At 44.0% G+C, this 27,719-nt stretch overlaps 1 protein-coding gene across 1 annotated transcript; it reads left to right on the top strand.

Moving 5' to 3' along the window:
• Positions 1-8,862: 8,862 nt before the first annotated feature.
• Positions 8,863-27,493, top strand: LOC140198102 (uncharacterized). The gene is made up of 7 exons (XM_072259007.1): positions 8,863-11,049; positions 12,259-12,375; positions 12,748-12,828; positions 24,093-24,215; positions 24,304-24,387; positions 25,212-25,310; positions 25,637-27,493. The coding sequence occupies exons 1-7, from the start codon at positions 10,755-10,757 to the stop codon at positions 25,705-25,707; spliced, it is 870 nt and encodes a 289-aa protein (XP_072115108.1). The 5' UTR covers positions 8,863-10,754; the 3' UTR covers positions 25,708-27,493.
• The last annotated feature ends 226 nt before the right edge of the window (positions 27,494-27,719 follow it).

Here is a 27,719-nt window from a genome sequence, read left to right on the forward strand (position 1 = left end):
CACACATCAAAGTTGCTGGTGAACGCAGCAGGCCAGGCAGCATCTGTAGGAAGAGGCGCAGTCGACGTTTCAGGCCGAGACCCTTCGTCAGGACTAACTGAAGGAAGAGTGAGTAAGGGATTTGAAAGTTGGAGGGGGAGGGGGAGATCCAAAATGATAGGAGAAGACAGGAGGGGGAGGGAAGGAGCCAAGAGCTGGACAGGTGATAGACAAAAGGGGATACGAGAGGATCATGGGACAGGAGGTCCGGGAAGAAAGACAGGGCTGGGGGGTGAACCCAGAGGATGGGCAAGAGGTATATTCAGAGGGACAGAGGGAGAAAAAGGAGAGTGAGAGAAAGAATGTGTGCATAAAAATAAGTAACAGATGGGGTACGAGGGGGAGGTGGGGCCTAGCGGAAGTTAGAGAAGTCGATGTTCATGCCATCAGGTTGGAGGCTACCCAGACAGAATATAAGGTGTTGTTCCTCCAACCTGAGTGTGGCTTCATCTTTACAGTAGAGGAGGCCATGGATAGACATGTCAGAATGGGAATGGGATGTGGAATTAAAATGTGTGGCCACTGGGAGATCCTGCTTTCTCTGGCGGACAGAGCATAGATGTTCAGCAAAGCGGTCTCCCAGTCTGCTTCGGGTCTCGCCAATATATAAAAGGCCACATCGGGAGCACCGGACGCAGTATATCCTCTCTTCGACGGGAGTTCAGTGAAACCATCTCTCACTGCTCCCCATCTGTAATTTCTTCGGCTCTTCAACTTTTCGACCACACTTTGACTCAGACTCGCTATCACAGCCATATATCCTTTCTTGGAACGTGCCTCCGTCGCCAACTTACTCCAGTTGGCTTTAGGATTCGTTTCCAAGTCTCTCAATTTGGACCTTCTGAGGATCCCAGGTGCTCACATTTTATTGACTCTGCCTCTCGCCGCTTCTCCCGTCAAGCTCTGAAGGCGACTCTCTCCGCCATGAGGAGGTACTTGGTGTGCCTATCCCAGACCCTTCCACACCTTCGGGACACTTTCTTCGCCGTCTGTAATGGTTCTACCCGTTATTTCATCCTCCGTCGGATTCACGCCTGCAATCGCCTTTTTTTTGACTTTGTCATGTTAGGCAAAGATCGCAAGATCCTACATCTACGGACTCCAGAGCCTGCCGGCCCCGACGCTAGCAGGCATGAACTTCAGATTGCGGCTTCTGCCACTGATCTCGGCGGCTCCAACACCTCAGGGCATATTCAAAACCCGGACTCCAGCAACGACCACGGACATCTTCACAGCGATTGCGCAACCACCAACTGCGACGCCAGCCTTGAACTCCAGGCCGGGTCTTTATGTGCTGCTGTTGTGACTCCCGTCTCCCCTTCCCCCATCAATACTCTGCAACCCAGTCTCCTTCAGATCCCATCGTCAGCTCCTGGGTCCTCAGAGGCTCCATCTTCCTCTCACCCCAACCCTCCCCTCTCCATTGACACCCCCAGCCTCCCCCCACCCCCCTCTGATCCCAGCTCTCATCCGTGCCGGGTCTTTACCATCCCCTCCGACCTTCAACTGTCGGAGGCAGAACGCTCGGTCCTCAGTAAGGGCCTCACCTTTGTCCCCCTTCGCCCACACTTCAGCGAGTTCCGTGTTCGCCATGAGGCGGAACTTTTCTTCCTCCATCTCCGTCTCCGAGCCTACTTCTTCGGCAAGGACTCTTCCACCCCCACCGATGACCCCTTCTCCCGTCTTCAACCCTCCTCTTCTTCATGGACACCCCGCTCTGGTCTTCTGCCTGCTCTGGATCTCTTTATCGCTAATTGCCGATGGGACATCAACCATCTCGACTTCACCGCACCTTGTCCCCATTCCAACCTCACTCCTTCCGAACGCTCTGCTCTCCACTCCCTCCGCACTAATCCTAACCTTATTATTAAACCCGCCGATAAGGGGGGTGCTGTTGTAGTCTGGCGTACTGACCTCTACCTTGCCGAGGCACAGCGACAACTCGCGGATACCTCCTCTTATTTACCCCTCGATCGTGACCCCACTAAGGAGCACCAGGCCATTGTCTCCCACACCATCACCGACTTTATCCGCTCAGGGGATCTCCCATCCACTGCTACCAACCTTATAGTTCCCACACCTCGCACTTCCCGTTTCTACCTCTTACCCCAGATCCACAAACCTGCCTGTCCTGGCCGGCCTATTGTCTCAGCTTGCTCCTGCCCCACCGAACTCATTTCTGCATACCTCGACACTGTTTTATCACCCCTTGTTCAATCCCTTCCGACCTATGTTCGTGACACTTCTCACGCTCTTAAACTTTTCCATGATTTTAAGTTCCCTGGCCCTCACCGCTTTATTTTCACCATGGATGTCCAGTCCTTATATACTTCCATCCCCCATCAGGAAGGTCTCAAAACTCTGTGCTTCTTTTTGGATTCCAGACCTAATTAGTTCCCCTCTACCACCACTCTGCTCCATCTAGCGGAATTAGTCCTTACTCTTAATAATTTCTCCTTTGGCTCTTCCCACTTCCTCCAAACTAAAGGTGTAGCTATGGGCACCCGTATGGGTCCTAGCTATGCCTGTCTTTTTGTTGGGTTTGTGGAACAATCTATGTTCCGTGCCTATTCTGGTATCTGTCCCCAACTTTTCCTTCGCTACATCGACGACTGCATTGGCGCTGCTTCCTGCACGCATGCAGAACTCGTTGACTTTATTAACTTTGCCTACAACTTTCACCCTGCCCTCAAGTTTACCTGGTCCATTTCCGACACCTCCCTCCCCTTTCTAGATCTTTCTGTCTCTGTATCTGGAGACAGCTTATCCACTGATGTCTACTATAAGCCTACTGACTCTCACAGCTATCTGGACTATTCCTCTTCTCACCCTGTCTCTTGCAAAAACCCCATCCCCTTCTCGCAATTCCTCCGTCTCCGCCGCATCTGCTCTCAGGATGAGGCTTTTCATTCTAGGACGAGGGAGATGTCTTCCTTTTTTAAAGAAAGGGGCTTCCCTTCCTCCACTATCAACTCTGCTCTTAAACACATCTCCCCCATTTCACGTACATCTGCTCTCACTCCATCCTCCCGCCACCCCACTAGGAATAGGGTTCCCCTGGTCCTCACCTACCACCCCACCAGCCTCCGGGTCCAACATATTATTCTCCGTAACTTCCGCCACCTCCAACGGGATCCCACCACTAAGCACATCTTTCCCTCCCCCCCTCTCTCTGGATTCCGCAGGGATCGCTCCCTACACAACTCCCTTGTCCATTCGTCCCCCCCATCCCTCACCACTGATCTCCCTCCTGGCACTTATCCGTGTAAGCAGAACAAGTGTTACACATGCCCTTACACTTCCTCCCTTACCTCAAACAGTCCTTCCAGGTGAGGCAACACTTCACCTGTGAGTCGACTGGGGTGATATACTGCGTCCGGTGGTCCCGATGTGGCCTTTTATATATTGGTGAGACCCGACGCAGACTGGGAGACCGCTTTGCTGAACATCTACGCTCTGTCCGCCAGAGAAAGCAGGATCTCCCAGTGGCCACACATTTTAATTCCACATCCCATTCCCATTCTGACATGTCTATCCACGGCCTCCTCTACTGTAAAGATGAAGCCACACTCAGGTTGGAAGAACAACACCTTATATTCCGTCTGGGTAGCCTCCAACCTGATGGCATGAACATCGACTTCTCTAACTTCCGCTAGGCCCCACCTCCCCCTCGTACCCCATCTGTTACTTATTTTATGCACACATTCTTTCTCTCACTCTCCTTTTTCTCCCTCTGTCCCTCTGAATATACCTCTTGCCCATCCTCTGGGTTTCCCCCCCACCTTGTCTTTCTTCCTGGACCTCCTGTCCCATGATCCTCTCATATCTCCTTTTGTCTATCACCTGTCCAGCTCTTGGCTCCATCCCTCCCCCTCCTGTCTTCTCCTATCATTTTGGATCTCCCCCTCCCCCTCCAACTTTCAAATCCCTTACTCACTCTTCCTTCAGTTAGTCCTGACGAAGGGTCTCGGCCTGAAACGTCGACTGTACCTCTTCCTAGAGATGCTGCCTGGCCTGCTGCGTTCACCAGCAACTTTGATGTGTGTTGCTTGAATTACCAGCATCTGCAGAATTCCTGTTTTTTAAGCTGAAACTGAGGACGATGTAATAGCCGGAGGAAACATTATATTGTGTGTGTGTGTGTGTGTGTGTGTATTTAGAGATAGAGAAGGAGATAGAGATAGAATTATAATTTGGTTTACGCATTTATTATGTATTTTATGGTAGTTAGTCACATGGGTGGGGGCGTGGTAAAAGGGTTTGTATTATGTATTCACTCCTTGTTTTTTTTCAGGCTGCAGTCAGAGCCAGCTGGGTATGATGTCATTTTGTTGACTGCTGAATTATCTTTAAATCACCCATTGACTCTTAAATTCGCTTAATTACTTTTAATATCGTTAGTTTTAGTTTATTTAGTTTTATCGCTTCAAGATTGCTTGTGTTACTAGTTGGTTAATAAAGAATCGAATACAATTCTTCGGATTTGACCGCTATAATTGGATTGGATCAGAAGGCGCATTTGACAGGATTAACTTCCTGTGCTTGGTCTCTGACAGCGGTGTTGGTTTGTGCAAGCAGTCGCCACTACAGCACCACAGCATAATCTAGTTATCAATTCAAGAATCTCTCTCTGTTCTTGAACAACAGGAATTCTGCAGATGCTGGAAATTCAAGCAACACACATCAAAGTTGCTGGTGAATGCAGCAGGCCAGGCAGCATCTCTAGGAAGAGGTACAGTCGACGTTTCAGGCCGAGACCCTTCGTCAGGAAGAGTTAGTAAGAGATTTGAAAGTGGGAGGGGGAGGGATGGAGCCAAGAGCCGGACAGGTAATTGGCAAAAGAGATATGAGAGAATCATGGGACAGGAGGCCCAGGGAGAAAGAAAAGTTGGAGAGGGGGGGTCCCAGAGGATGGACAAGGGGTATAGTGAGAGGGACAGAGGGAGAAAGAGGAGTTAGCACTTCATATCGGAGCTTTAGGACCGCTGGTGAGGCTGACTCATAAGCAAAATGCCTATAATGAAAAGACGACCCTGATTAAAACAATAGATATTGATTAAGGGACCTCGCACTCGCACCGTAACCTCACGCAACTCTAAGCACCTTAGTAACCTTAGTACGTGAAGGTTTTTTTTTGAACACTTCTCTAGAATTTACTTCACGTGCACTTTACATGTTACACTTGTGTCCATCCACACACCTAGGAACTTTATCACTGACTGTTGGTTAAAAGACTTACCACATAACTTGAGATCAATTGTGTGTATATTGATCCTTTCAGAAAAATAACCAATTTGAGGCTTTGCCACAGAAAACTGAAACCTACACCGACGTTCCAATTCCACGACTTGATCAATAGCTATCTTTGTATATTTTGGAAGCACTGATGCTGGTGAATAATTTGCTCATTTACTCTAGAACGGTTCACATGGGGGTTTGTGATTGTTGCCTTCATTGCAAACGAAACTCATTTCTTCACCCATTGGAAAGAAACATTAGTAAATGAATGCAGCTCTTTGATCATAGATTTGTACATCACAGATACAAGCCCTTCAGCCCATCATATCCATGCCAATCTTTTTGCTGTCTACACCAATCCATCTGCCCAGTTATCTTTCAAGTCCAAGGGGGGAGAAAGAAAGTTTATCCAATCTCTCCTCATAACTGAAGTCCTCCAATCCAGGAAATATCCTGTTGAATCTCCTCTCCATTCTCTTGAGCTCAATCGTGTCTTTCCTATAGTGTGGTGACCAGAAATACACAGAGTAGTCCAAGTGCAGCATAATCAGTGTTTTGTAAGTTTGCAAATTAACATCACAACTCTTGTACTCTGTTTCCTGTCCTATGAAAGCAAGCATACCATTCAGCTTCTTCACCAAACCTGTTGACATAAGTTCAACATTCAGGGAACTATAGACCTTGAGCCATTGGTCTCTGCGTTCATGGGCATTGCTGCCCAACCGTTTACTCACCAATCTTCCCGGGGCCAACCAAAGATATTGTCTTTTTTTAAATATATTTTTTATGATTGCAAGTAGCTTCTGGACGTTAATAGTTTAAGGTTCTGCAGGTCTATCCCATCAGTGAGTTGCTTGTTGGTGGAGAAACTGAAGGAGCTGGACTTGGTATGGACCGTGTTGCTGCAGGGGTGTCGAAGTTAATGCATGAAGGTGCTGTGCAGTCTAACAGAAAGTGCTTATCGTAGTCGCTTTTCAATAGATATATACTTATTGATCCTAGAGGTAATTACAGTGTCACAGTAGCATTACAAGTGCACAGATGTACAATACTAGAGGAGAAGTAAGAAAAATAAATATGAAAATAAGTTACCTTAAACAGTCTAACACAAGGGGTCATCACTTCCCCGGCTACAGGTTGACTCATTATTGACCTTAATGCCCAAGGGTAAGAATGACCTCATATAGCGCTCTTTGGAGCAGCGCAGTTCTCTCAGTCCATTACTGAAAATGCTCCTCTGTTCAGCCAAGGTAGCATGCAGAGGGTGAGAAACATTGTTCAGAAGTGCCAGGATTTTCCGTTTCACTTTGGATCCTTTGTTCTACCACAGCTTCTAACGTGTCCAGTTTGACTCCTATAACAGACCCAGCCTTTTTAATCAGTTTATTGGATCTGTTGGCATCACCCGTATTGATGCCATTGCCCCAGCACATCACTGCGTAGAATATTGTATTCTTGACAACAGACTGGTGGAACATGTGAAGGAGAGGCCTGTATACTCCAAAGGACCTCAGGCTCCTCAGGAAGTAAGGTGACTCTGGTCCTTGCCAATAGCCTCTGTTAATATTCCATTCAAGTCTCGTGTCCAGGTGCACCCCCAGGTAATTGTAGGTCCCCACCACATCCACATCCTCACCATCAATATTAACAGGGGGCAGAGCAGGCTTGGTCCTCTTAAAGACCATCACCATCTCCATTGTTTTACTGATGTTGAGCTGCAGATGATTCAGCTTGCACTATTCCACAAAGTCCACCAGCAGGGTCCTTTATTCATCCTTCTACCGTCCCTTTATACAGCCACTGCTGAGTCATCAGAGAATTTCTGCAGATGATGTGACTCAGTGTTTTATCTAAAGCCCGAGGTATACAGCACAAACAGGAAGGGAGCCAATACAGTCCCCTGTGGGGCCCCAGTGCTGTTTATAGCCGTGTCTGACACACAGCTCTGAAGCCACACTAACTGGTCTGCCAGTTGGGTAGTCCATTATCCAATATACAATGGAAGTGCCAATCTGCATTGAATGGAGCTTTCCCCCAGCAATGAGGGCTGTGTGGTAATTAAGCACTTGAGAAATCAAAAAGCATGATCTACACAGTGCTGCCTTGCTTATCAAAATGGTAGTAGGCTCTGTTCAGTACTTAGATGACAGTATCTTTGACTCCAATGTGCTCCTGATCGAGGGCTGATCTGACCAGGAATCCATAGTCCATTGTCCTCTTCTACTTTAAATCAGCATTGAAACAGAGAACAAGACCAAAACACTGATACCCTGTCATGACCACAATCTTAATTCTGTCTCATGTGCAATTAAATTCCACTTCCCCCATGAATCATATTTCCAGAACTGTTGCCTGAACTTTCCCTCCTGCCTACCTCAGTACCAACCCTCCACTATCCCCCTACCCTTGTTCCCATTCCATGATGCTTCCACAACTGAAACTGCACAACAGCCCTGATTTTATATCACTTTCTCCATGGGTTAACAAGTATTGTCACAGCAACATGGAGGACGTAGACCGTACATTCAAGTTCAATTGTCATTCAGTCATACATGAATACAGCCAAATGTAATGGTGTTACTCCAGGGTCAAGGTGCAAAACACAGCAACAACAGTCACACACAGCACAACGTACATATAAGAGAGTGTTATGTGCCAGCAGTAAAAGACTACAAACTCAGTTTTTAATGTTAAACAGCTATATTTTCAGTATCTACCCAAAATACAGACAATTAAACAAATTACTCCCCTAAGCAAAAATTAACAGTGCTATGCACTTTACTCCACAAACTGTGGAGGTCTAGGAACAGTTCTTCCCAAGTCTTACTCAAACAGAGTCCTAGGATAGCAATCCAGAAGGTTCCAGAAATCCATGGGAACAGGTACAGGTGTCTGTGAGGGAGAGCTCATAAATCCACATTAGGATGACACAAGGTGACAGTTACAGAAGATTCCAGAAGTTGAGTAGTCATCACTGAAATACTAGAGTCCACACAGGGGTAACAAAGTGACGCCTAAGTTCCAAAATCCCCGTAGGGATATCACAAAGTGGCAGTCACAGAATATTCCGTAACACAAGTGGTCGCCACATAACACACTCGAATCCATGTACAAATTAACAAAAAGTGGTCACCACAGTAGACATCCCACCCTGCAAAAACTCACTTCAGGGAGGTAGCACCATCAATTTGCGGGAGACTTCCGGGAGAGTTGGGATGTCTGCAATAGGGTAGCTCCTTAGCAGCTGGCCAGCTAGTTTAAATAACGTTAGCTATGCTAATGAATGAATGACACCTGTTAAACTCACCTCAACATGTCTTTTACAGTCTTAACCCACCATGGGCAATAGAAAAGTCATTGTTGCAAACAGTGCAGCGAGCAACACTGTCATTATTTTTGACCCCTATTAGGCAGGGGTACACTTCAGTGTAGTCTGGGGTAACGTATGTTTTATTTTTTTTTTGGAACACTCTGCCATGGCGTGCTCTCGCTCTCTCTCTCTCTCTCTCTCTCTCTCGTGGTCGCTCGTGCGCTCTCACGCTCTCTCTTGCTTTTCTCTCGCTCGCTCTCAAAAAATTAATTTCCATGATATTGTATATAATTTGCAGGCATCAGGGAGCCACTATTAATATGTGGGAGACTCCCGGAAGTTCCGGGAGGGGTGGGATGTCTGCCACAGGGTACTCCAGAAATCCAAGTACAGTATGGATTCTACAAAGTGACAGTCACGTATCCAATATGCACTGTATGCTGCTAATTATCACAATCTTCTGGACATGGAGAAGTATTAGACTCACCCACAGCTGTAGCGAACTCTTCAACTAACTCCAGTCAGCTCGCTCTCCCGCTGGTAGCTCGCAGTTCGCTGTCCCTTACCTACTGAATGTTCCAGCAACCTCTCCGCATTTTGTTAATGATGTCATCCACTTGCTTCGTCTAGGCGCCTAAAATGATGCTTACGGGGTAAAAAAACATTGACATGTAACAATAGCAGTAAAATACAGTCAAAAAGAGAAAATATATATACATATAGCTATATAGTTGAAGTCCCTGAGTCCACGAATGTTGCAGCAGTCTAGTCGAACAGTATACTGCTCGTCTTCTGCTGAGCGAACACTGGAGGGCAGCAGCAACTCGGATGTCTCTCTCCTGCATGGCTGCAGACAGGCTTGAGGCCTAGTCCTTGCTATGATCGAGGGGGTGCAGCACCCCCATCGTCCACTCCCAATGTTCATCAATAGACCAAGGAACCTGGCATCAGTTATCTTCATTGGGGAAAGGAAAGTTCTTCTAATAAAGATATTTCTATGTAAACTGCATTCCCAAAGAAAAAGTTCCAGCGTTAAAACTTTACCTCTGTCAGGCATATTATTGCATTAGTTTAATATCACAATTTAGTACGGACAGAGTTGGCTGTCAGTGCTCAGACATGTGTTTATTCATCTGGTATCAATGACAGAAAGGACTCTGTCTGAGAAGAAACTATTATTTCAATGACTTAATTAACTCTGACCCAGTTAAATTCCAGTTTAAAATGGCACTACTGAAGTTGGGCAAGAACTTGCTGGCAGTTTTCAAAGCCAGTAATATAACAAAATATTCTATTAATAAATGATTTTTGTGTGGAAAATTGTGGGATACAATCACCACAAACAATGAAGAGGTGAGCAAAGATGAGACTGATCCGAGGGTCGAGGCATGCAGGTGAGAGATGGCATCAGAGCACAGTCGAGGCATGTTCGAGATGAAGTCAGAGTTCGAGAGAGCAGAGAAAACTTAGAGTGGAATTGTCTCAGATCCCATCCATTTAAACTGGGAATGAGGTTGGATCTATCAAAGCACCAGGCCGATTTAGAAATGGCCAGCGTGGGCCCAGCTGCTCCAGGCTTGGTGTCTGTGAGCTTGGTGCCAATTTGCCCCACTGTGTGATGAACTGAGACTAAGCCTATGGGCCTGTTCCGACTGCTCCGGGCTCTGGGTTTGTGGCCTCAATTCCATTCTGAATGCTGATGATGGCTTTATTGTTTGTATGGTTTGTTTAGTTTTTCTTCTTTCTCTGCACATTGCGTGTTGGCTTTTTTAAAAATTGGGTTCTTTCACCCTTCTTGTTTTATGGCTGCCTGTAACCAGATGAATCTCATGTTGAATAATTTATACAATCTTTGATAATAATTGTACTTTGAACCTTTGAGTTTGTTGCAAACACATTATTGATTCTTCTGCACCCAATACAACATAATGCAGTGCATTACTAAGAAGGTGATGTGACATTTTGGAAATATTTCTTTAAATTGTGATCCAGTTCCCCAATTCCACTTATTCATGACCTCAACATCTTATTAACTGTCATCTAGTTAAAATAGCAGTAAATTTGTTGGGAGTGAACATTTTTCATTAGATCTGTGGATGAGCAATCATTCTATCTAAATGCACCAATCTTCTTATCTCAAGCAATGAGAGCTAATTGGAAGTGAAGAATGAACTATTATAATTCATTAATATTTTTTCCTCGAGATGAGCTGTCGAAAACTTTGATAAGGAGCTATAGTGCCCCTGGTTACACCATCCAACTCACCTGTGAGGTTGATGGAAATCCTCAGAAATATGAATGGCTGAGAAATGGAGGGAAAATCTCCCATCGTCACTGCCTAATTAATGAAAACAGAAGCCTCGTCATCTTGACGGACTTGACAGGTGAATGTGGAACGTACACCTGCGTTGCTACTAATCCTGTCAGCTCTGACCAGGCAAGTTACACCATAAATCTCCCAGGTAAGTTTCATTTATGGATGTAAATGTCCTCTTGAGAGCAAACTTTATGATCTTTTTGAACTTTGCAATTCAGCCTGTTCATATCACACTGTATCAAGGAGAGCACACAGCAGGTTTAATGGAATGTTACTGTGACTTAAAAACGGCTTTGACAGGGTGAGGGAGGGTAACTTCTGGCTGGGAGACAGGATCGTTAATTAGTTGTCACTCAGAAAGAGGAAGGATCAGGAGAAATTCTTTACTGGGGTTGTTGGAGTCTGGGCTGTTCTGTGAAACGGATTGAGTGAGGTAGTGGTCATTGATTTTACAACATTGCAGTTTCTGAATTCCAGTTGGATTCTGATCCAAATGTTTCTCATGCCAGTCCACAGCTGCCAACCAATTAACTCATGGATTCACAGAGCATGGGGAAGGGCCTTTCCTACCCACCAGGTTTGCAGTGTGATTCGAGAGTCACTCTCAGCCACTTTCCATCAACTGACAACTTGCTCCCGGTCTCTGGGACCTGCTCCCAATGGGTGAAATGCCCACAGTTCTATTTTATAGTTCCCTGAGAATCTGTAGTATCCCTTCAGCACACAGTCCCAGATAAACCCTGCAGGAGTGCGAACAATGTGCTCTGTGAGAATGAATGGTCAGTTGAGGTCCTGTTTGTTTTGCTATGGTGGATAAGATATAATATTAACCAGTCCACGCAGTTCAGAAGAGAGGGGAAGTGCTTAAGAACACATATCACTCAACCAATAGTCACAAAGTTGATTCTCTGTTTTTTTCACATTGAACTACATTGAGTTCTAATTGCAAGTCCCACATTGCAAAAATGACTGCATTTGAGGTATTCTATCATCTGGGAACTTTTCGGAACATATTGGAATTTGTCGATGCTATTAAGTTTTTTTAATACCTGTAGATTATTGACTGAACCCACTGCAAAACTAAGTGCATGGAACATTATTAATGCAGGTGTTACAGAATATCACATGCACCACCCATTCTTGCTTTGAATAGCAACTGTTTCTGACAGTAATCACAAAAAAGAAAAATCAATCATTGTGGGTTTGAAATCTTGAAAATCAGAACCAAGCAGGACTGGCATTTTCACTGCCTAAAGAAATTCAACGCGACAGTTGCTTTGTGACTAATGTAGGGGCTTTTCTGGTCACTTTTGCCGGTACTGTGTAATTTATTATGTAAATATTTTAATTAAAGGTATTTCCAGTGAAGACTCTATAATTATTATTGCATCGATCTTCGGGCTGGTATTTTCTTTGGTACGTCTTGGTGGATCATTGCTTCAGTGGTGCTTGGAGAAGAAATCAAAGCGAGGTATGTGTCAAATGTTGGGAGATTTCAGTATCCATTACCAAAATTAGTTACTGCCTGTTATACCTCAAGTATTTAAGGCAGCAATGAATGAGTGACAGAAAAAGGAGGCATTTTATCTGGTTGTTATCAAATTGTTATTATGAGATTTGCAGTTTATAGAGGAACTATGAGAGCTTTGCAGTTTATAGAGGAACTATGAGAGTCTTCCATTATGAGTGGAAAAGGGGGGCATTAAATGGCCTTTTAGCAACAGATCAAAGAAATTCTCAAAACCTTTTGTAGAGGTTTTAAAAACAAGAGAGTAGACAGGAAAAGAGTAGGTCCCCTTGGGTGACAATGGATTTGAACTGTTTTCGTTTTGTATCTCCACAGCGTTTTTGAGCTTGATGATTTGCAGAGTTCTATTTCTTGCTGCTACCTTTGTTGCACTTGCCTCATGGATTGGGATTAAAGGTAAATCCACAAATAGTAAACCCTATCACTTCATTATGTCTAGGATGTTTAGAAATAAGATCTGCCTGTACGTTGTGAGAGCTGTTTGGCCACTAGCACTTGTGTGTGTGTGTGCCCCACAACCCAAAGCCATTTATATATAAACTTACTGTATTTTATGACACTATTGATCAGGAAGAGATCAATCTGGGTGCTCACAATACTCTTTCTGTTTTAAGTGTGAGAAATTGGTAAGAGTGGCAATGTAATATAAAGGAGGCAGCACCACTCACATCCAATAGTTTCTGTTCATGCGGATGTAATTCAAATTGTGTCTGTTTATGTGTTTGATGCAAATTAAGTTTAAAGATTGGAAATAATATATAAATAGGAACGATAAATTTATGGATGAGCAGCCTGTGTGAACTAATAGAATTGAAGTAGAAATCTGTCTTCGATCCCACTGGCTCATGAGTTATTCAAGTGGAGTTTTGTGTTGAAGGCACGAGGGAGGAGAAATCTAGAGTGTCTGCTTCAGAGTTTGGTCACAGCTCAAAAAGAGCCACAAAGTCACTGATTGACATAGGTACTACTACCTCATAGTTCCAGAGACCCAGGTTCAGTCCTGACCTCTTGATGTTTCCTGAGTTCTGATTGTATAATCTCCCTGGGACTGCATACGTTTCCCTCAGGAAATCTGGTTTCCTCCCATATCCCCACGGTAGAAGGCCCAGTGTGAGGAGACATGCACATCAATGGATCTTGCTTCAACAGGGAAAGAATGAGGCCTCTGTTGGTCAAGATCGACCATAGATGTTGCAGTCTAGCTGTCGAGATATGCAAGCCTGGGCAGTGTGATATGGAGAGCAAGCTGCTACCAATGTAGCAACTCTCTCTTCATGCATCTGATGAACCTAAAGAATGGCAGAGGCCGATACAGTTTGGTATCAACAGTATTGTAGGAGTTGCCAGTCAGCAGTGGACTCAACATGGGATCACCTGAGGAATTCCTGCTCCAGAATTTTCCCTCAGGTTTTATTCCTGAAGCGTTCCCCATTAGTGGGTATAGCTGCAAGGCAGCGGAGGTTTGAGATCAGAATTTTCCTTCTCCTGGATACCATGCAAACCATGGCTGATAAACCCTTCTGCCCGAATGCCTCAACAGTAATTGTGGCCACAGGTAAACAGCTTCAAAGTGTGATGGAAAAGAAACCAACCCTATTTTAAGGAAGAAAGATAAAAGTCTGTCAGAAGAAAGGAAATGAATTCAACTGCAGTTTCAACAAGCTTCTGTGGTTACGAGTGACAAGTGATCTTCTTTTGCAAGATCATGAATCAGGAGACTGAGAAACAGTAACAGTGCAGGTGCATCCTGTTTGTACAATCCTTCACCAGATATTCTCAGAATCATGGGTGCCAGTAGAAGCACTCGGCAAACATATGAAAGGTTGAGCAAGTATAGACGAAGAGACATTGGAGATAAATAAGGAAAATATATATAAATATATATATATATATATACACACACACTGAATTGGCACCATATTATGCAAGTGATTAAGTGGTGAGAGTCATAAAAGTATTAATGCATAACAGGTGAATGGTCCTTTGACCGATGCATTATTTGCCATTAGAGAGTCAATAGTATGATTATGTCTTTGAGTACACGCAAAACATCCTGATTGCAGTAAAGTTCCAATGATCCCTATCTAATTCAGAAATCCCAGTGGTTTGGCTATTAGCTCACCAGGTGAAGGTTACTGATTTTCCCATCCACCCATTAGGGCTCGAGTGTCAGAACTCCCTTTCCATTCAGAGGGGTTCCAATTCCAGTGCTGTCACCCATTCATGGGCTCCAGTTCCCATGCTCCCCATCCATTGACCTGGGCCCATTTTGACACTCCCTTTCACACTCTAGGGCTCCAGTTCCTGTATTCACCTTAAGATCACCTGGTTCTGTTTTTACATACATCCTTTAAACGGACCGAGTTTACCAGAAAAATTATTATAGTATCATGCGACTCATGACTGCACTGCCAGATCCAGCTCAAAGCACATCATCAAGATTGTTGACGATACAGCAGTGGTTGGTCTCATCAGAAACGATGAGTTCGCAGACAGAGATGGGGTAGAAAGGCTTGTCAAATGGTGTGAGAACAACACCTGAGTCTTAATATGGACAAGACAAAGAGACGATTGTGGACTTCAGGAAGGCACAGGTTGACCACTCTCCATTGGATATCAATGGCTATGCCACGGAGAGTGTGAAGAGCACAGATTTCCTTGGCATGCACATTGACTGATCCAACCTGGGCACAAAACACCACTTCATTAAGTGGGAGGGTGAACAGCCAGAAGTCTTGGTCCATGTAGGTATCAATGACATGGGTAGGATGAGTGACAAGGTTCTACACAGGGAGTTCAGGGAGTTAGGTGCTAAGTTAAAGGACAGAACTCTAGGGTTGTGAACTCAGGATTGCTACCTGTGCCACGTGCTCGTGAGGGCAGATCTGGAAGATTATACAGTTTACTACGTGGCTAAGGGGTTAGTGTAGGAGAGAGGGTATAAGATTTTTGGATCATTGGGCTCTCTTCCAAGGTCGGTTTGCACCTGAACTAGAGGGGGACTATTACCCTAGCGGGAAAGTTTGCTGAATGGTGGGGTTTAAACTAGCATTGCAGGGGAATGGGAACCAGAGTGTCAGAACAGTTAGTGGAGAGGTTGTGGAGGCAGATGTTGGTAAGACCTCAAAGTTAGGAATCACAAGGTTGAGCATAGAAACATAGAAACATAGAAAATAGGTGCAGGAATAGGCCATTCGGCCCTTTGAGCGTGCACCGCCATTCAGTATGATCATGGCTGATCATCCAACTCAGAACTCTGTACCTGCCTTCTCTCCGTACCCTCTGATCCCTTTAGCCACAAGGGCCATATCTAACTCCCTCTTAAATATAGCCAATGAACTGGCCGCAACTGTTTCCTGTGGCAGAGAATTCCACAGATTCACCACTCTCTGTGTGAAGAAGTTTTTCCTCATCTCGGTCCTGAAAGGCTTCCCCTTTATCCTCAAACTGTGACCCCTTGTTCTGGACTTCCCCAACATCGGGAACAATCTTCCTACATCTAGCCTGTCCAATCTCTTTAGAATTTTATACTTTTCAATAAGATCCCCCCACAATCTTCTAAATTCCAGAGAGTATAAGCCTAGTCGATCCAGTCTTTCATCATATGAAAGTTCTGCCATCCCAGGAATCAATCTGGTGAACCTTCTTTGTATTCCCTCTATGGCAAGAATGTCTTTCCTCAGGTGAGGGGACCAAAACTGCACACAATACTCCAGGTGTGGTCTCATCAAGGCCTTGTACAACTGCAGTAGTAGCTCCCTGCTTCTGTACTCGAATCCTCTTGCTATGAATGCCAGCATACCATTCGCCTTTTTCACCGTCTGCTGTACCTGCATGCCCACTTTCAATGACTGGTGTATAATGACACCCAGGTCTTGTTGCAGCTCCCATTTTCCTAATCGGCCACCATTCAGATAATAATCTGTTTTCCTGTTCTTGCCACCGAAGTGGATAACCTCACATTTATCCACATTAAATTGCATCTGCCATGAATTTGCCCACTCACCTAACCTATCCAAGTCACCCTGCATCCTCTTAGCATCCTCCTCACAGCTAACACTGCCGCCCAGCTTTGTGTCATCCACAAACTTAGAGATACTGCATTTAATTCCCTCGTCTAAGTCATTTATATATATTGTAAGCAACTGGGGTCCCAGCACTGAGTCTTGCGGTACCCCACTAGTCACTGCCTGCCATTCTGAAAAGGTCCCGTTTATTCCCACTCTTTGCTTCCTGTCTGCCAACTAATTCTCTATCCACATCAATACCATACCCCCAATACCATGTGCTTTAAGTTTGCACACTAATCTCCTGTGTGGGACCTTGTCAATAGCCTTTTGAAAATCCAAATATACCACATCCACTGGTTCTCCCCTATCCACTCTACTAGATACACCATCAAAAAATTCTATGAGATTCGTCAGACATGATTTTCCTTTCACAAATTCATGCTGACTCTGTCCGATGATTTCACCGCTTTCCAAATGTGCTGTTATCACATCTTTGATAACTGACTCTAGCATTTTCCCCACCACCGATGTCAGGCTTACCGGTCTATAATTCCCCGGTTTCTCTCTCGCTCCTTTTTTAAAAAGCGGTGCGAGCATGGTGCGAGTAGTGTCCTGAGCTATATATATTTCAGTACAAGAGGTATTGTAGGAAAGGCCGAGAATGGTGCTGAAGATGAGATAGCTGGTTTACAAACAAACAATCTGTAGTGAGGAGAGTCTGCTGACCAGGCAAAATTGCAGTCGACCGGATGAATTGTAAGCTGGCCCATAATATTAAAGATTATACCTACAGTTTCTTTAGATACATGAAGTGTAAAAGAGAGGCAAGAGTGGATAACGGACCACTGGAAAATGATGCTGGTGAGGTAAAATGGGGGACAAGGAAATGGTGGACGAACTCTATACGTATTTTGCATCAGCCCTCATTGTGGAAAACACCACGCATATGGTGGAAGATCCAGGTGTCAGGGGTCATGAAATGTGTGAAGTTACCATAAGTAGAGAGAAGGTTATTGGGAAACTGAAAGATCTGAGGGTAGATAAGTCACCTGGACCAGATGTAAACATCCTACCGTTCAGAAAGAGGTGGCTTTAGACATCGTGTAGACATTAGCAATGATTGTTCAAGAATCACTAGATTCACAAATAGTTCTGGAAGACTGGAAAATTGCAAATGTTACTCCACTGTTCAAGAAAAGAGAGAGGCAGAAGAAAGAAATTCATAGGCCAGTTAGTCTGAGCTCAGTGGTTGGAAAATGTTAGGGTTGATTATTCAGGATACTCGGGGTATTGGAGTCATATGATAAAATAAGCCAGAGTTTCCTCAAGGGAAAATCTTTCCTGACAAATCTGTTGGAATTCTTTGAAGAAATGACAAGCAGGATAGACAAAGGATAATCAGTTGATGTTGTGTACTTGGATTTTCAGAAGGCCTCTGACAAGGTGCCACACATGAGGCTGCTTAACAAGCTACAAGCCCATGGTATTACAGAAAAGATTCTAGCATGGATGGAGCAGTGGGTGATTGGCAGGAGGCAAAGAGTGGGAATAAAGAGAGCCTTTTCTGGCTGGCTGTCTGTGGCTAGTGGTGTTCCACAGGGGTCTGTTTTGGGACTGTTTCTTTTTACATTATATGTCACTGATTTGGATTTTGGAATTGATAACTTTGTTGCAAAGTTTGCTGACAATATGAAGATATGTGGTGGAGCAGGTAGTTTTGAGGAAGTAGAGAGGCTACAGAAGGACTTGGACACACTAGGAAAATGGGCAAAGAAATAGCAGGCGGAATAGAGTCGGTAAGTGTATGGTCATGTTCTTCGGTAGAACAAGTGATGATTGTTAACTAGCATAGAACATAGAAATCTACTGCACATTACAGGCCCTTCAGCCCACAATGTTTTGCTGACAATGTAACCTACTCTAGAAACTGCCTAGAATTTCCCTAGCACATAGCCTGCTATGTTTTTTAAGCTCCATGGACCTATCTAAGAGTCTCTTAAAAGACCCTATTGTATCTGTTTCCACCACCGCCAGATACAATAGTAGTGGATTCCAATGCCAGTGAATTCCACGGACCTACCACTCTCTGTGTGAAAAACTTACCCCTGACATCCCCTCGGTACCGATTTCCAAGCACCTTAAAACTATGCCACCTCGTGTTAACCATTTCAGCCCTGGGACAAAGTGTCTGGCTATCCACGCAACCAATAACTTTCATCATCTTGTACACCTCTATCAGGTCACCTCTCATCCTTCGTCACTTCAAGGAGAAAAGGCAAAGTTCTCTCAAACTATTCTCATAAAGGACGCCCTCCAATCCAGGCAAAACCTTTGTAAATCTCCTCTGCACTCTCTCCATATTATCCATATCCTTCCTGAAGTAAGGTGACCTGAACTGAACACAGTATTCCAAGTGGAGTCTGACTAAGGTCTTATATATCTGTAACATTACCTCACTGCTCTTGAACTTAATCCCATGGTTGATGAATGCCAACACACCATACACCTTCCTAACAACACTGTCAATCTGTGCAGCAGATTTGAGTTTCCTATGGACATGGACGCAAAGATCTCTCGGATGCTCCACACTTCCTAAAGTCTTAGCATTAATATTATATTCTGTCTTCAAATTTGACCAACCAAAATGAACTACTTCACACTCGCCTGGGTTGAAGTCCATCTGCCACTTCTCAGCCCAGTTCTATATCCTATTGATGTGCCACTGTAACCTCTGACTCCCCTTCCGAATATCCACAACGCTCTCAAATGGAGAGAAGATACAAAAAAAAACAGGTGTAAAGGGACTTGGGAATCCTTGAGCAGGAATCCCTAAAGGTTACTTTGCAGGGTGAGTCTGTGGTGAGGAAGGCAAATGTGATGTTTGCATTTATTTCAAGGACTAGAATATAAAATCACGGATGTAATGTTGAGACCTTATGAAGAACTGGTGAGGTCTCACTTGAAGTATTGTGAGCAGTGTTGGGCCCCTTATCTAAGAAAGGATGTGCTGAATGTGCTGAAACTGGGGAGTGTTCAAAGGAGGTTCACAGAAATGATTCCAGGAATGAATGGCTTGGCGTATGAAGAGCTTTTGATGGTGCTGGGCTCATAATTGCAGGAATTCAGAAGAACGAGGGGCGACCTCTTTGAATCCTATCAAATGGTGAAATGCCTTAATAGAGTGGATGTGGAGAGGATGTTTCCTGTGGTGGGAGAGTGTAGGACCAGAGGACACAGCCTCAGAATAGAGGGGCATTCTTTTTAGAACGGAGACGAGGATGAATTTCTTTAGGCGGAGAGTGGAGAATCTATGAAAGTCTTTGGCATATGCAGCTGTGGAGGTCAAATCTATACGTAAGTTTAAGGCAGAGGTTGCTTTCGTGATTGCTCAGGACATGAAGGAATACGGGGAGAAGGCAAGTGACTGGGGCTGAGTGGAACATTGGATCAGCCGTGATGAAATGGCAGAGCAGACTCGATGGGCCAAATGGCCTCATTCTGCCCCTATATCTTACAATGCTGTGGTTCCATCTGTCAGCACCTGACTTGTCTCCCTCTCTTCTCACTACTATCCTTGGGTGTGAGGTGCCGGAGTCTTGACCCCCTGCACTCGCCTCAGCGATGAACTGTCCGGTGGCTGTGGTCTCACTTTCAGGGCTGTGGTTAATTTGCCACATGTTATTTGTTTACTCTTTATATTGTTTGCACGATTTGGTTTTTTTTTCGCACATTGGATGTTTGATGTTCCCTGCTGTGGGCTTTTTCATCGATTCTATTAAGGTTTTGTTTTGTGGCAGCGTACACGAAGATGAATCTCTGGGCTATATATGTTATACATAATTTGACAATAAATGTACCTTGAACTTAAGGATTTTGAACAATACTGACTGGGTGGGGAATTCCAACATCTCACTCCTGTACTGGTGCGAGTGAGCTCCTGAATCTTTTTCAATGTTCTGACATTCAGTCCATTTCTAGCTTGTGTCATGTTCGTGATGCTGGTGTCATCTTCAGTGTGGCCGTCACACTATCAGTGCATGAGAATGTCATTCAGGATGATGACTGACCTGGAGGGGATCTGGAAGTAGGAGTGTGTCCATGTACTTGTGGTCCCTGGTGGTAGAGGTTGCAGATTTGCAGGTTGCTAGTGGAGTAAGAATAGCCACAGCCAATTATTACGTCATACACATTGCACCAAGAATTATTGGTGGGAGCCGCAAATGTTTCCAATGGTGGATGGGTATCAATGAAACTAACTGCTTTGTGCTGTATTGATTGTCACTGAACTGGACAAATGAACACTATTCCACCATATTCACAACTTGTGCTTTGTAGGTAAACTCATTTCAGAATGCTCAGCCTTTGCCCTGATCTTGCAGCAACAGTATTTGTGTGGCTGCTGCACTTAAACATTTTAAACTGTCATGGCTGGTGACAGACAAAAGCTGAAAAAATTATCACCAGTTCCCCAAACATTGACATTCTAGTGTTCTTAGACTCTCTTTGTGGAGATGGTTTTTACCTGATTCTTGTCTTGTGCAAATGTGATTTGCCACATCACTCTGTATTTGTGTATACAGACATGAGCTGTATGATGTTCTGAGGAGTTACAAATATAAGTGAACATGCTGATTTCAAATTTTCTGATGTCCGATACCACTCCGACAAACTCCTGAGATTATGTCCGAAAGTAGGAATGATTGACTTTGAGCAAATACATCCATCTATCTTTGTGTGACCTATGACTCCAAGCAGTGGAGAGATACTTTACCCTTGATTCTTCTGGACTTCAGTTTTGCAAGGGCCTCATCAAAGGTGCCTTGATGTCAAGAGCAGGCCTCTGGCATTCATCTCTCTTGTCAATGTTGAGATCTGAAGGCCATGATGAGATCTGAAAGCAAATGATTCTGATAAAAACCTAAACTGGGCCTTTGTGAGCAGGTTACATGAGTATAAGTTGAAGGCACAGGTTCCATTTTGGTAAAATTCATGCTACAGTTTGAGAGGGAGGAGATAAAGACAGACCTTTCAGTATTAAAGTAGAGTGAATGGAATTACAGAGGCATGAGAGAGAGGAGATGGCTAAAGTTGATTGGAAGGGGACACAAGCAGGGATGATGACAGAACAGCAATGGCTGGAGTTTCTGGGAGCAATTCAGAAGGTGCAGGATAGGTGAATCCAAAAGATGAACTATTCTAAAGGGAGGATGGGGCAACTGTGGCTGACGAGGGAAGACAGGCGTAGTATAAAAAGAAAAGGGGATATAATGTAGCAAAATTTAGGTGGAAGTTAGAAGATTGAGAAGCTTTTAGAAATCAGAGGGCAACTAAACGGTGGGCTCTGCCTCAGAAGGCAGTGGAGGCCAATTCTCTGGATGCTTTCAAGAAAGAGTTAGATAGAGCTCTTAAAGATAACGGAATCAAGGGATATGGGGAGAAGGCGGGATGGGGTACTGATTGTGGATGATCAGCCATGATCACAGTGAATGGCGGTGCTGGCTCAAAGGCCCAAATGGCCTACTCCTGCTCCTATCGTCTATTGTCTATAAACAAAGCCATAAGGAGAGAAAAGATGGAAAAGGAATGTAAGCCAGCCACTAGTATAAAAGGATATTAATTCATTTTTCAGATATATAAAAAGTAAAAGAGATGTGAGAGTAGATACCTGACCACTCAAAAATTATGCTGGAGATGTAGTAATGAGAGACCAACTAAATAAGTATTTTGTGCCAGTCTTCTAGCAATATGCCTGAAATTCAAGAGTGTTAGGAGGCAGGAGTGAGTGTAGTTGCTATTACTAAGGAGAAGATGCTTGGGAAGATAAAAAGCCTGAAGGAAGACGAGTCACCTGGACCAGATAGACTATGCCCCAGCGTTCTGAAAGAGGTAGCTGAAGCGATTGTGGGGGCATTTATAATGACCTTTCAAGAATGTTCCAGAGGACTGGAAAATTGAAAATGTTCTTCCTCTCTTTTAAGGAGGGAGGGAGGGAGGCAGTGAAAAAGAAATATAAGGCAGTTAGCCTGACTTCAGTCGTTGGGAAGATGTTGGAGTCCATTATTAAGGATGAAGATTTTGGGTACTTGGTGGCACATGATAAAATAGGCCAAAGACAGCATGGTTTCCTCATTTGGAGGTCTTGCCTCTCAAAATCTTCGAGGCAACAACAAGCAGGGTAGACAAAGATGAGCCAGTGGATGTTCAGAAGGCCTTTGACAAGATCCTGCACATGCAGCTGCATAACATGATGTTTCAGAAAAGATACGAGCATGTATAGAAGTTTGGCTGACTGGCAGGAGGCAAAGAGTGGGAATAAAGTGGGCCTTTTCTGGTCTGCTGCCGGTGGTTAGTGTCATTTTGCAGGGGTCAGTATTAGGACTGCTTTTCACATTATATGTCAATGACTTGGATGACAGAATCGATGGCTTTCTGGCCAGGTTTGTGGACAATACAAAGATAGGTGGGGTGGGGGCAGGTAGTATTGAGGAAGCAGGGAGTCTGCAGGTGGACTTCAGCAGATTGTGTGAATGGGAAAAGTGCAGATGGAATATAGTCCAGGGAAGTGTATGGTCATGCAATTTGGTAAAATGAATAAAGGTGTAGAATATTTTCTAAATGGGGAGAAAATTCAAAATTCAGAGGTGCAAAGCGACTTGTGCATGACTCCCTAATGGTCAACTTGCAGGTTGAGTCCGTGGTAAGGAAGGATAATGTAATGTTAACATTCATTTCGAATGCACTAGAATATAAAAGCAAGTCTTGTATGACATCAATCAGACCACACTCAGTATTGTGAGCAGTTTTGTTCCTCTTATCTAAGAATTGATATTCTGGCATTGGAGAGGGTCCAAAGGAGGTTCGTGAGAAATATTCAGGGAATGAAAGAGTTAACTTGTGAGGAGCATTTGATGGCTCTGGGCCTCTACTCACTGGAGTTTAGAAGCATGAAGGGAGTCTCATTGAAACTTATCAAATATTGAGAGACCCACATAGAGTGGAAGTGGAGAGGATGTTTCCCATAATGGGTGAGTCCAGGACCAGGGGGCACATCTTCAGAATAGAGGGACATCCATTTAGAACAGGATGGGAATTTAGTAGTAGTAGTAGTAGTAGGAGTCATACTTTATTGATCCCGGGCGAAATTGGTTTTCGTTACAGTTGCACCGTAAATAATTAAATAGTAATAAAACCATAAATAATTAAATGATGGTGGTGAATCTGTGGAATTCATTGCCACGGGTGGCTGTGGAGGCCAAGTGATTGTGTATATTTACAGTGGGTTTTGATAGGGTCTTGATTAGTCAGGGTGTCAAAGGTTATGGATATAAGGCAGGAGAATGGGGTAGAGGGAATTCATCCATGAAGGAATGGCGGAGCAGACTCAATTTGCCGAATAGCCTAATTTTGCTCCTATGTCTTCTGGTCTTATTGAGAGTAGATGGATTAGGTTTGTACTGCTTAATGTGAACAAGATTTACCTGTTGTGAAGCACAGGGCAAAATGTCAAAGAGAACAAATGCAGTCAACAATATCCCTAGAAGACGTGTATAAAATGCGTAATCCTGTGCTTGTGACTTCTCTTGGTGCTGCTCATCAGTTTAATTTCCCAGAGGAATAACCAGCCAATATTGTCGAATCTTTGCTCTCCAGGTGCCAACTTTATCCCCACTGTTGCATTATGCATGGTGGGTGTTCATCTTCTGGCCATTGTTGCACCAGTTGTCATTCAGAAGTCCAGCTGCTTGTTTACTGAGGAATTCCAAGAAAAGAAAAGTATGGAGCAATTTGCCTATTTAATAACATTTACAGATTTAAAGATAAAACCATATATTCCAAACCAATTATCATTTGTATTTCATAGATTCTCACTCTTCCACTTGCTTGAATGATATGATTGTGATCCTCATTTTGGTCACTATTTTGATGGAGAAGATTCAGCAAAGCAGTAAGTTTACAACAGTGCTTGCTTACATGGTATTGTACATAAATTAATTCCATATATCTTTGCGACACAGAAGGCCATTCTCTCCGTAAAGTCAATTCCAGCTCACAGCAGTGCTATTTCCAGACTAATTCTCCTGCCGGAGTCACAGGGAGAGAGAGCATGGAACGAGACCTTCTGCCATCAAGGACATGTTGATCACCCAGCACCACTGTTTCCCCCATCAGTCTTTGTGTCCAGCTGCTCATCCCCTCTCCCCTAATGGCTGCCATTATCCCCTTCCTTGCTCATTTTCCTGCACTGGTTGCATTCGTGTTAAAGCTTATTTCCCTCCTCTTTGTCTTCACATTTACCCTCCTGCCCCACACCTGGCTACACCTGCCTCTTCATTTTCTGTCTGTTTCCGTCTATCATTCATCTGACTGCCAATGCCATCCCTCTCTTTCCCTCCCCCCACTTTGCTCAATCTGCCTTTCATGCTTCACCCCTCCTTGATGCATCAATCAGCAAATGGCTCCTGTCTCACTTCTTCCCCCTCTCTCCTTTATATTCAGTATCTCTTTCGTCCTGATGCACAGTTTCAAGCAGAAAAGTTGACAGTTCCTTTCCCCCACAGATGTTCATCAACCCTCCAACAGACTGCTTGTTTCTCTGCAGACTTTTATGTTCTTTTAGATAATTCAGCATCAAGCTTTGTTTGATAATGCTCCTGAGAAATTCTCTGGAATGGTTTACACAGTAAAAAGCTACATTAATGCAGGTTTTTATATTTTCCCATGTGAGATGTCCATTGTGAACTCAGTGTATTCAATGTTATACATTTACAGAACAAAGTTGTCACACCAGCATTTATACATGGACTGTACCTACTGCGCTGATAGTCAGCTGTGTTACAGTCATCTCGTTGTTCCTTGCAACATATCGCTGTAAGTATTAAATCTTATAATCATGTTCATTTTGTGTGAGGAAGAAGAGGTCTCACGTCTGCAGGACTCCTTGAACAGAAAGCTGAGAAATGGTTGTTTCACCAGAATTTGATGATTTATTTGAATTTTCTTCATTGTAATTTTAATTCCATCCAATATGCACGTGCTTGTGAGGATGGTTGTTAATTTAGACCCATCACATTATCTCCTGTGTATTGTCCATTTTGCGGTTTCTGTCTCTGTTTGCCATCTGTTTTCCTGCTGCTGCTATATGAGCATAATCATTTGATCACATCATATAACAAAAATTCTTCTCTTTGTCGTAGTGCCTCAATTTGAAGGATGCCATGATTTGCGTGAAGTTGTTGCTGCATCCGGATCTCCTCAGACACTTTAAAATGGCTGAGAAATATTGTCCATGAAAACAGTAAATATGTGTTTCATTCCTGTGGATGGGAATCTACTATTGGAAACATCTCGTTGTTACATTTCAGGACACAGTATTTCCAGATGACGTGACACGTTGACTCAGGATCGTCCCCTAAATGTGAATAAACATGGAAACAAAGAAATCTACAGCACATTACAGGCTCTTCGGCCCACAATATTGTGCTAAACATGTAACCTGCTCCAGAAATTGCCGCAAATTTCCCTAGTGCATAACCTCTATTTTTAAGCTCCAAGTAGCCATCTAAGTGTCTCTCAAAAGACTCTACTGTCTCTGCTTCCACCGCCACCACCAGCAGTGCATTCCACACACCCACCACACTGTGTGTGAAACACTTACCCCTGACATCCCCTCAGTACCTACTTCCAAGCACCTTAAAACTGTGTTCTCTCGTATTAGCCATTTCAGCCCTGGGAAAAAGCCTCTGGGTATCCACACGATCAATGCCTCTCATCATCTTGTACACCTCTATCAAGTCACCTGTCATCCTTCATCGCTCCAAGGAGACAAGGCCAAGTTCACTCAACCTATTCTCATAAGGTACCCTCTCCAATCCAGGCAACATCCTTGTAAATCTCCTCGATACTCTCTCTATAGTATCCACATCCTACCTGTAGTGAGCTGACCAGGGCAGTGAGAGGCCAATCACTGAAAGAGGAGCCGCTGTACAATTTGTGTGGTTGCTTTTTTTTATGCATTTGTTGTTCAGGATGTGACAAGAGCAGCAGTTACACTGGTCACAAAGATTTTGCTTCCTGAGTACTTTTGGGTGTATCTGATGGATTTTGGGCTGCTGATCATGAAAATCATCATGAAATTTCCTGATCATGCACCATGTTTTTTGGAATCACCTGTATTTGATCTTTCAATTCATAATTCAAATCAGTTGAAATATCTCCCACAATACAAGCTGAAAAGTTTTCTTTGGGTTACCAGCCTGACCCATAACAATGGTGTCTTTGTATTGATTCTTCAGTGTTAATCTTGAACCCTGTGCAGTTACACAACAGCAATGTCCACCCTTCAATACTGATTGTCTATGCAATACACATGAAAAAAAGCTCCTGGAATTTGGAAGTCTTGCTGAAGTGCATACAGTACAGCAATTGTAGGATAATTTAATTGGTGGAAATGTACAGGATTCACAACCACGAACGTTGGGTTGGGATTTACTTTAAGAGGTTTGTCTGACATGATGAGGTAATTATATGTAAGGAGGTTTCTTCTTTTATGTTACTGTGCAGGCTAATTAAAATTTGTTATGTTATAATTGAAATGGCTTCTTTGTTACGTTAACTGCTGAGAAAGTCCTCCTGCTAGCAGTTTGTTTGGATTATGTTATTGATAAGAGGAAGAACAAACCAATTGGGATAGATGTTATTCTTTCTGTGTATCTGTAAGTTAGTGTGATGCACGGGTTTTTGGAGAGAAGGCGAGAGATAGAGAGACAGAGGATGTACCAGGTGCTGTGAGTCTGCTAACGGGGTTGGACCCTGAGCAGGAGTCTGAGGTCCAGGGTGTTTGGCGAGGAGAGGAGATGGAGACGGACTCGTGTGGAGTGTCTGGTCGACCACCATTGTTGGTCCCAAGTAGCAGGTCGAGGTGCTCCGAGGGGTCACAGGGTGAAGAAGGAGGGTCCTGAGCTCCAATTGTTTGTGCACGAAGATATTGAACTTTGATAAGTGTGGCACCTTCTATTTTCCTTTTATATTTTATTCTCCATTAATTATATAGTTCCAGTAATATCTATAAATTGTAATTCATTTAATCGTATCTGGTGTATTGTCTGTTATTTGGCGTGATGGGGTACATCACACAGCATCCACACAAACTATTACCCAGTTTGACAGGGCTGAGGGCTGTTTTCCTAGACGACAGTGAGCTGAGCGACCCTGAAGCTGGCCGGGGCGCTACATTTGGAGGCTTTTGTCCAGGATTGGATTCAGTGGTATGCTGTGTGG

This window comes from Mobula birostris, chromosome 5 (genome assembly GCF_030028105.1).
Source record: "Mobula birostris isolate sMobBir1 chromosome 5, sMobBir1.hap1, whole genome shotgun sequence".
In the NCBI taxonomy this organism is placed as follows: Eukaryota; Metazoa; Chordata; class Chondrichthyes; order Myliobatiformes; family Myliobatidae; genus Mobula; species Mobula birostris.

What these genes read in the sequence shown, in the direction of transcription:
- LOC140198102 (XM_072259007.1), top strand. Translation starts at nt 10,755, where the DNA reads ATGAACTATTATAATTCATTAATATTTTTTCCTCGAGATGAGCTGTCG. An exon ending in TTACACCATAAATCTCCCAG is followed by an intron (nt 11,050 to 12,258) that starts GTAAGTTTCATT and finishes TTTTAATTAAAG; the next exon opens with GTATTTCCAGTGAAGACTCT. An exon ending in GGAATTCCAAGAAAAGAAAA is followed by an intron (nt 24,216 to 24,303) that starts GTATGGAGCAAT and finishes TGTATTTCATAG; the next exon opens with ATTCTCACTCTTCCACTTGC.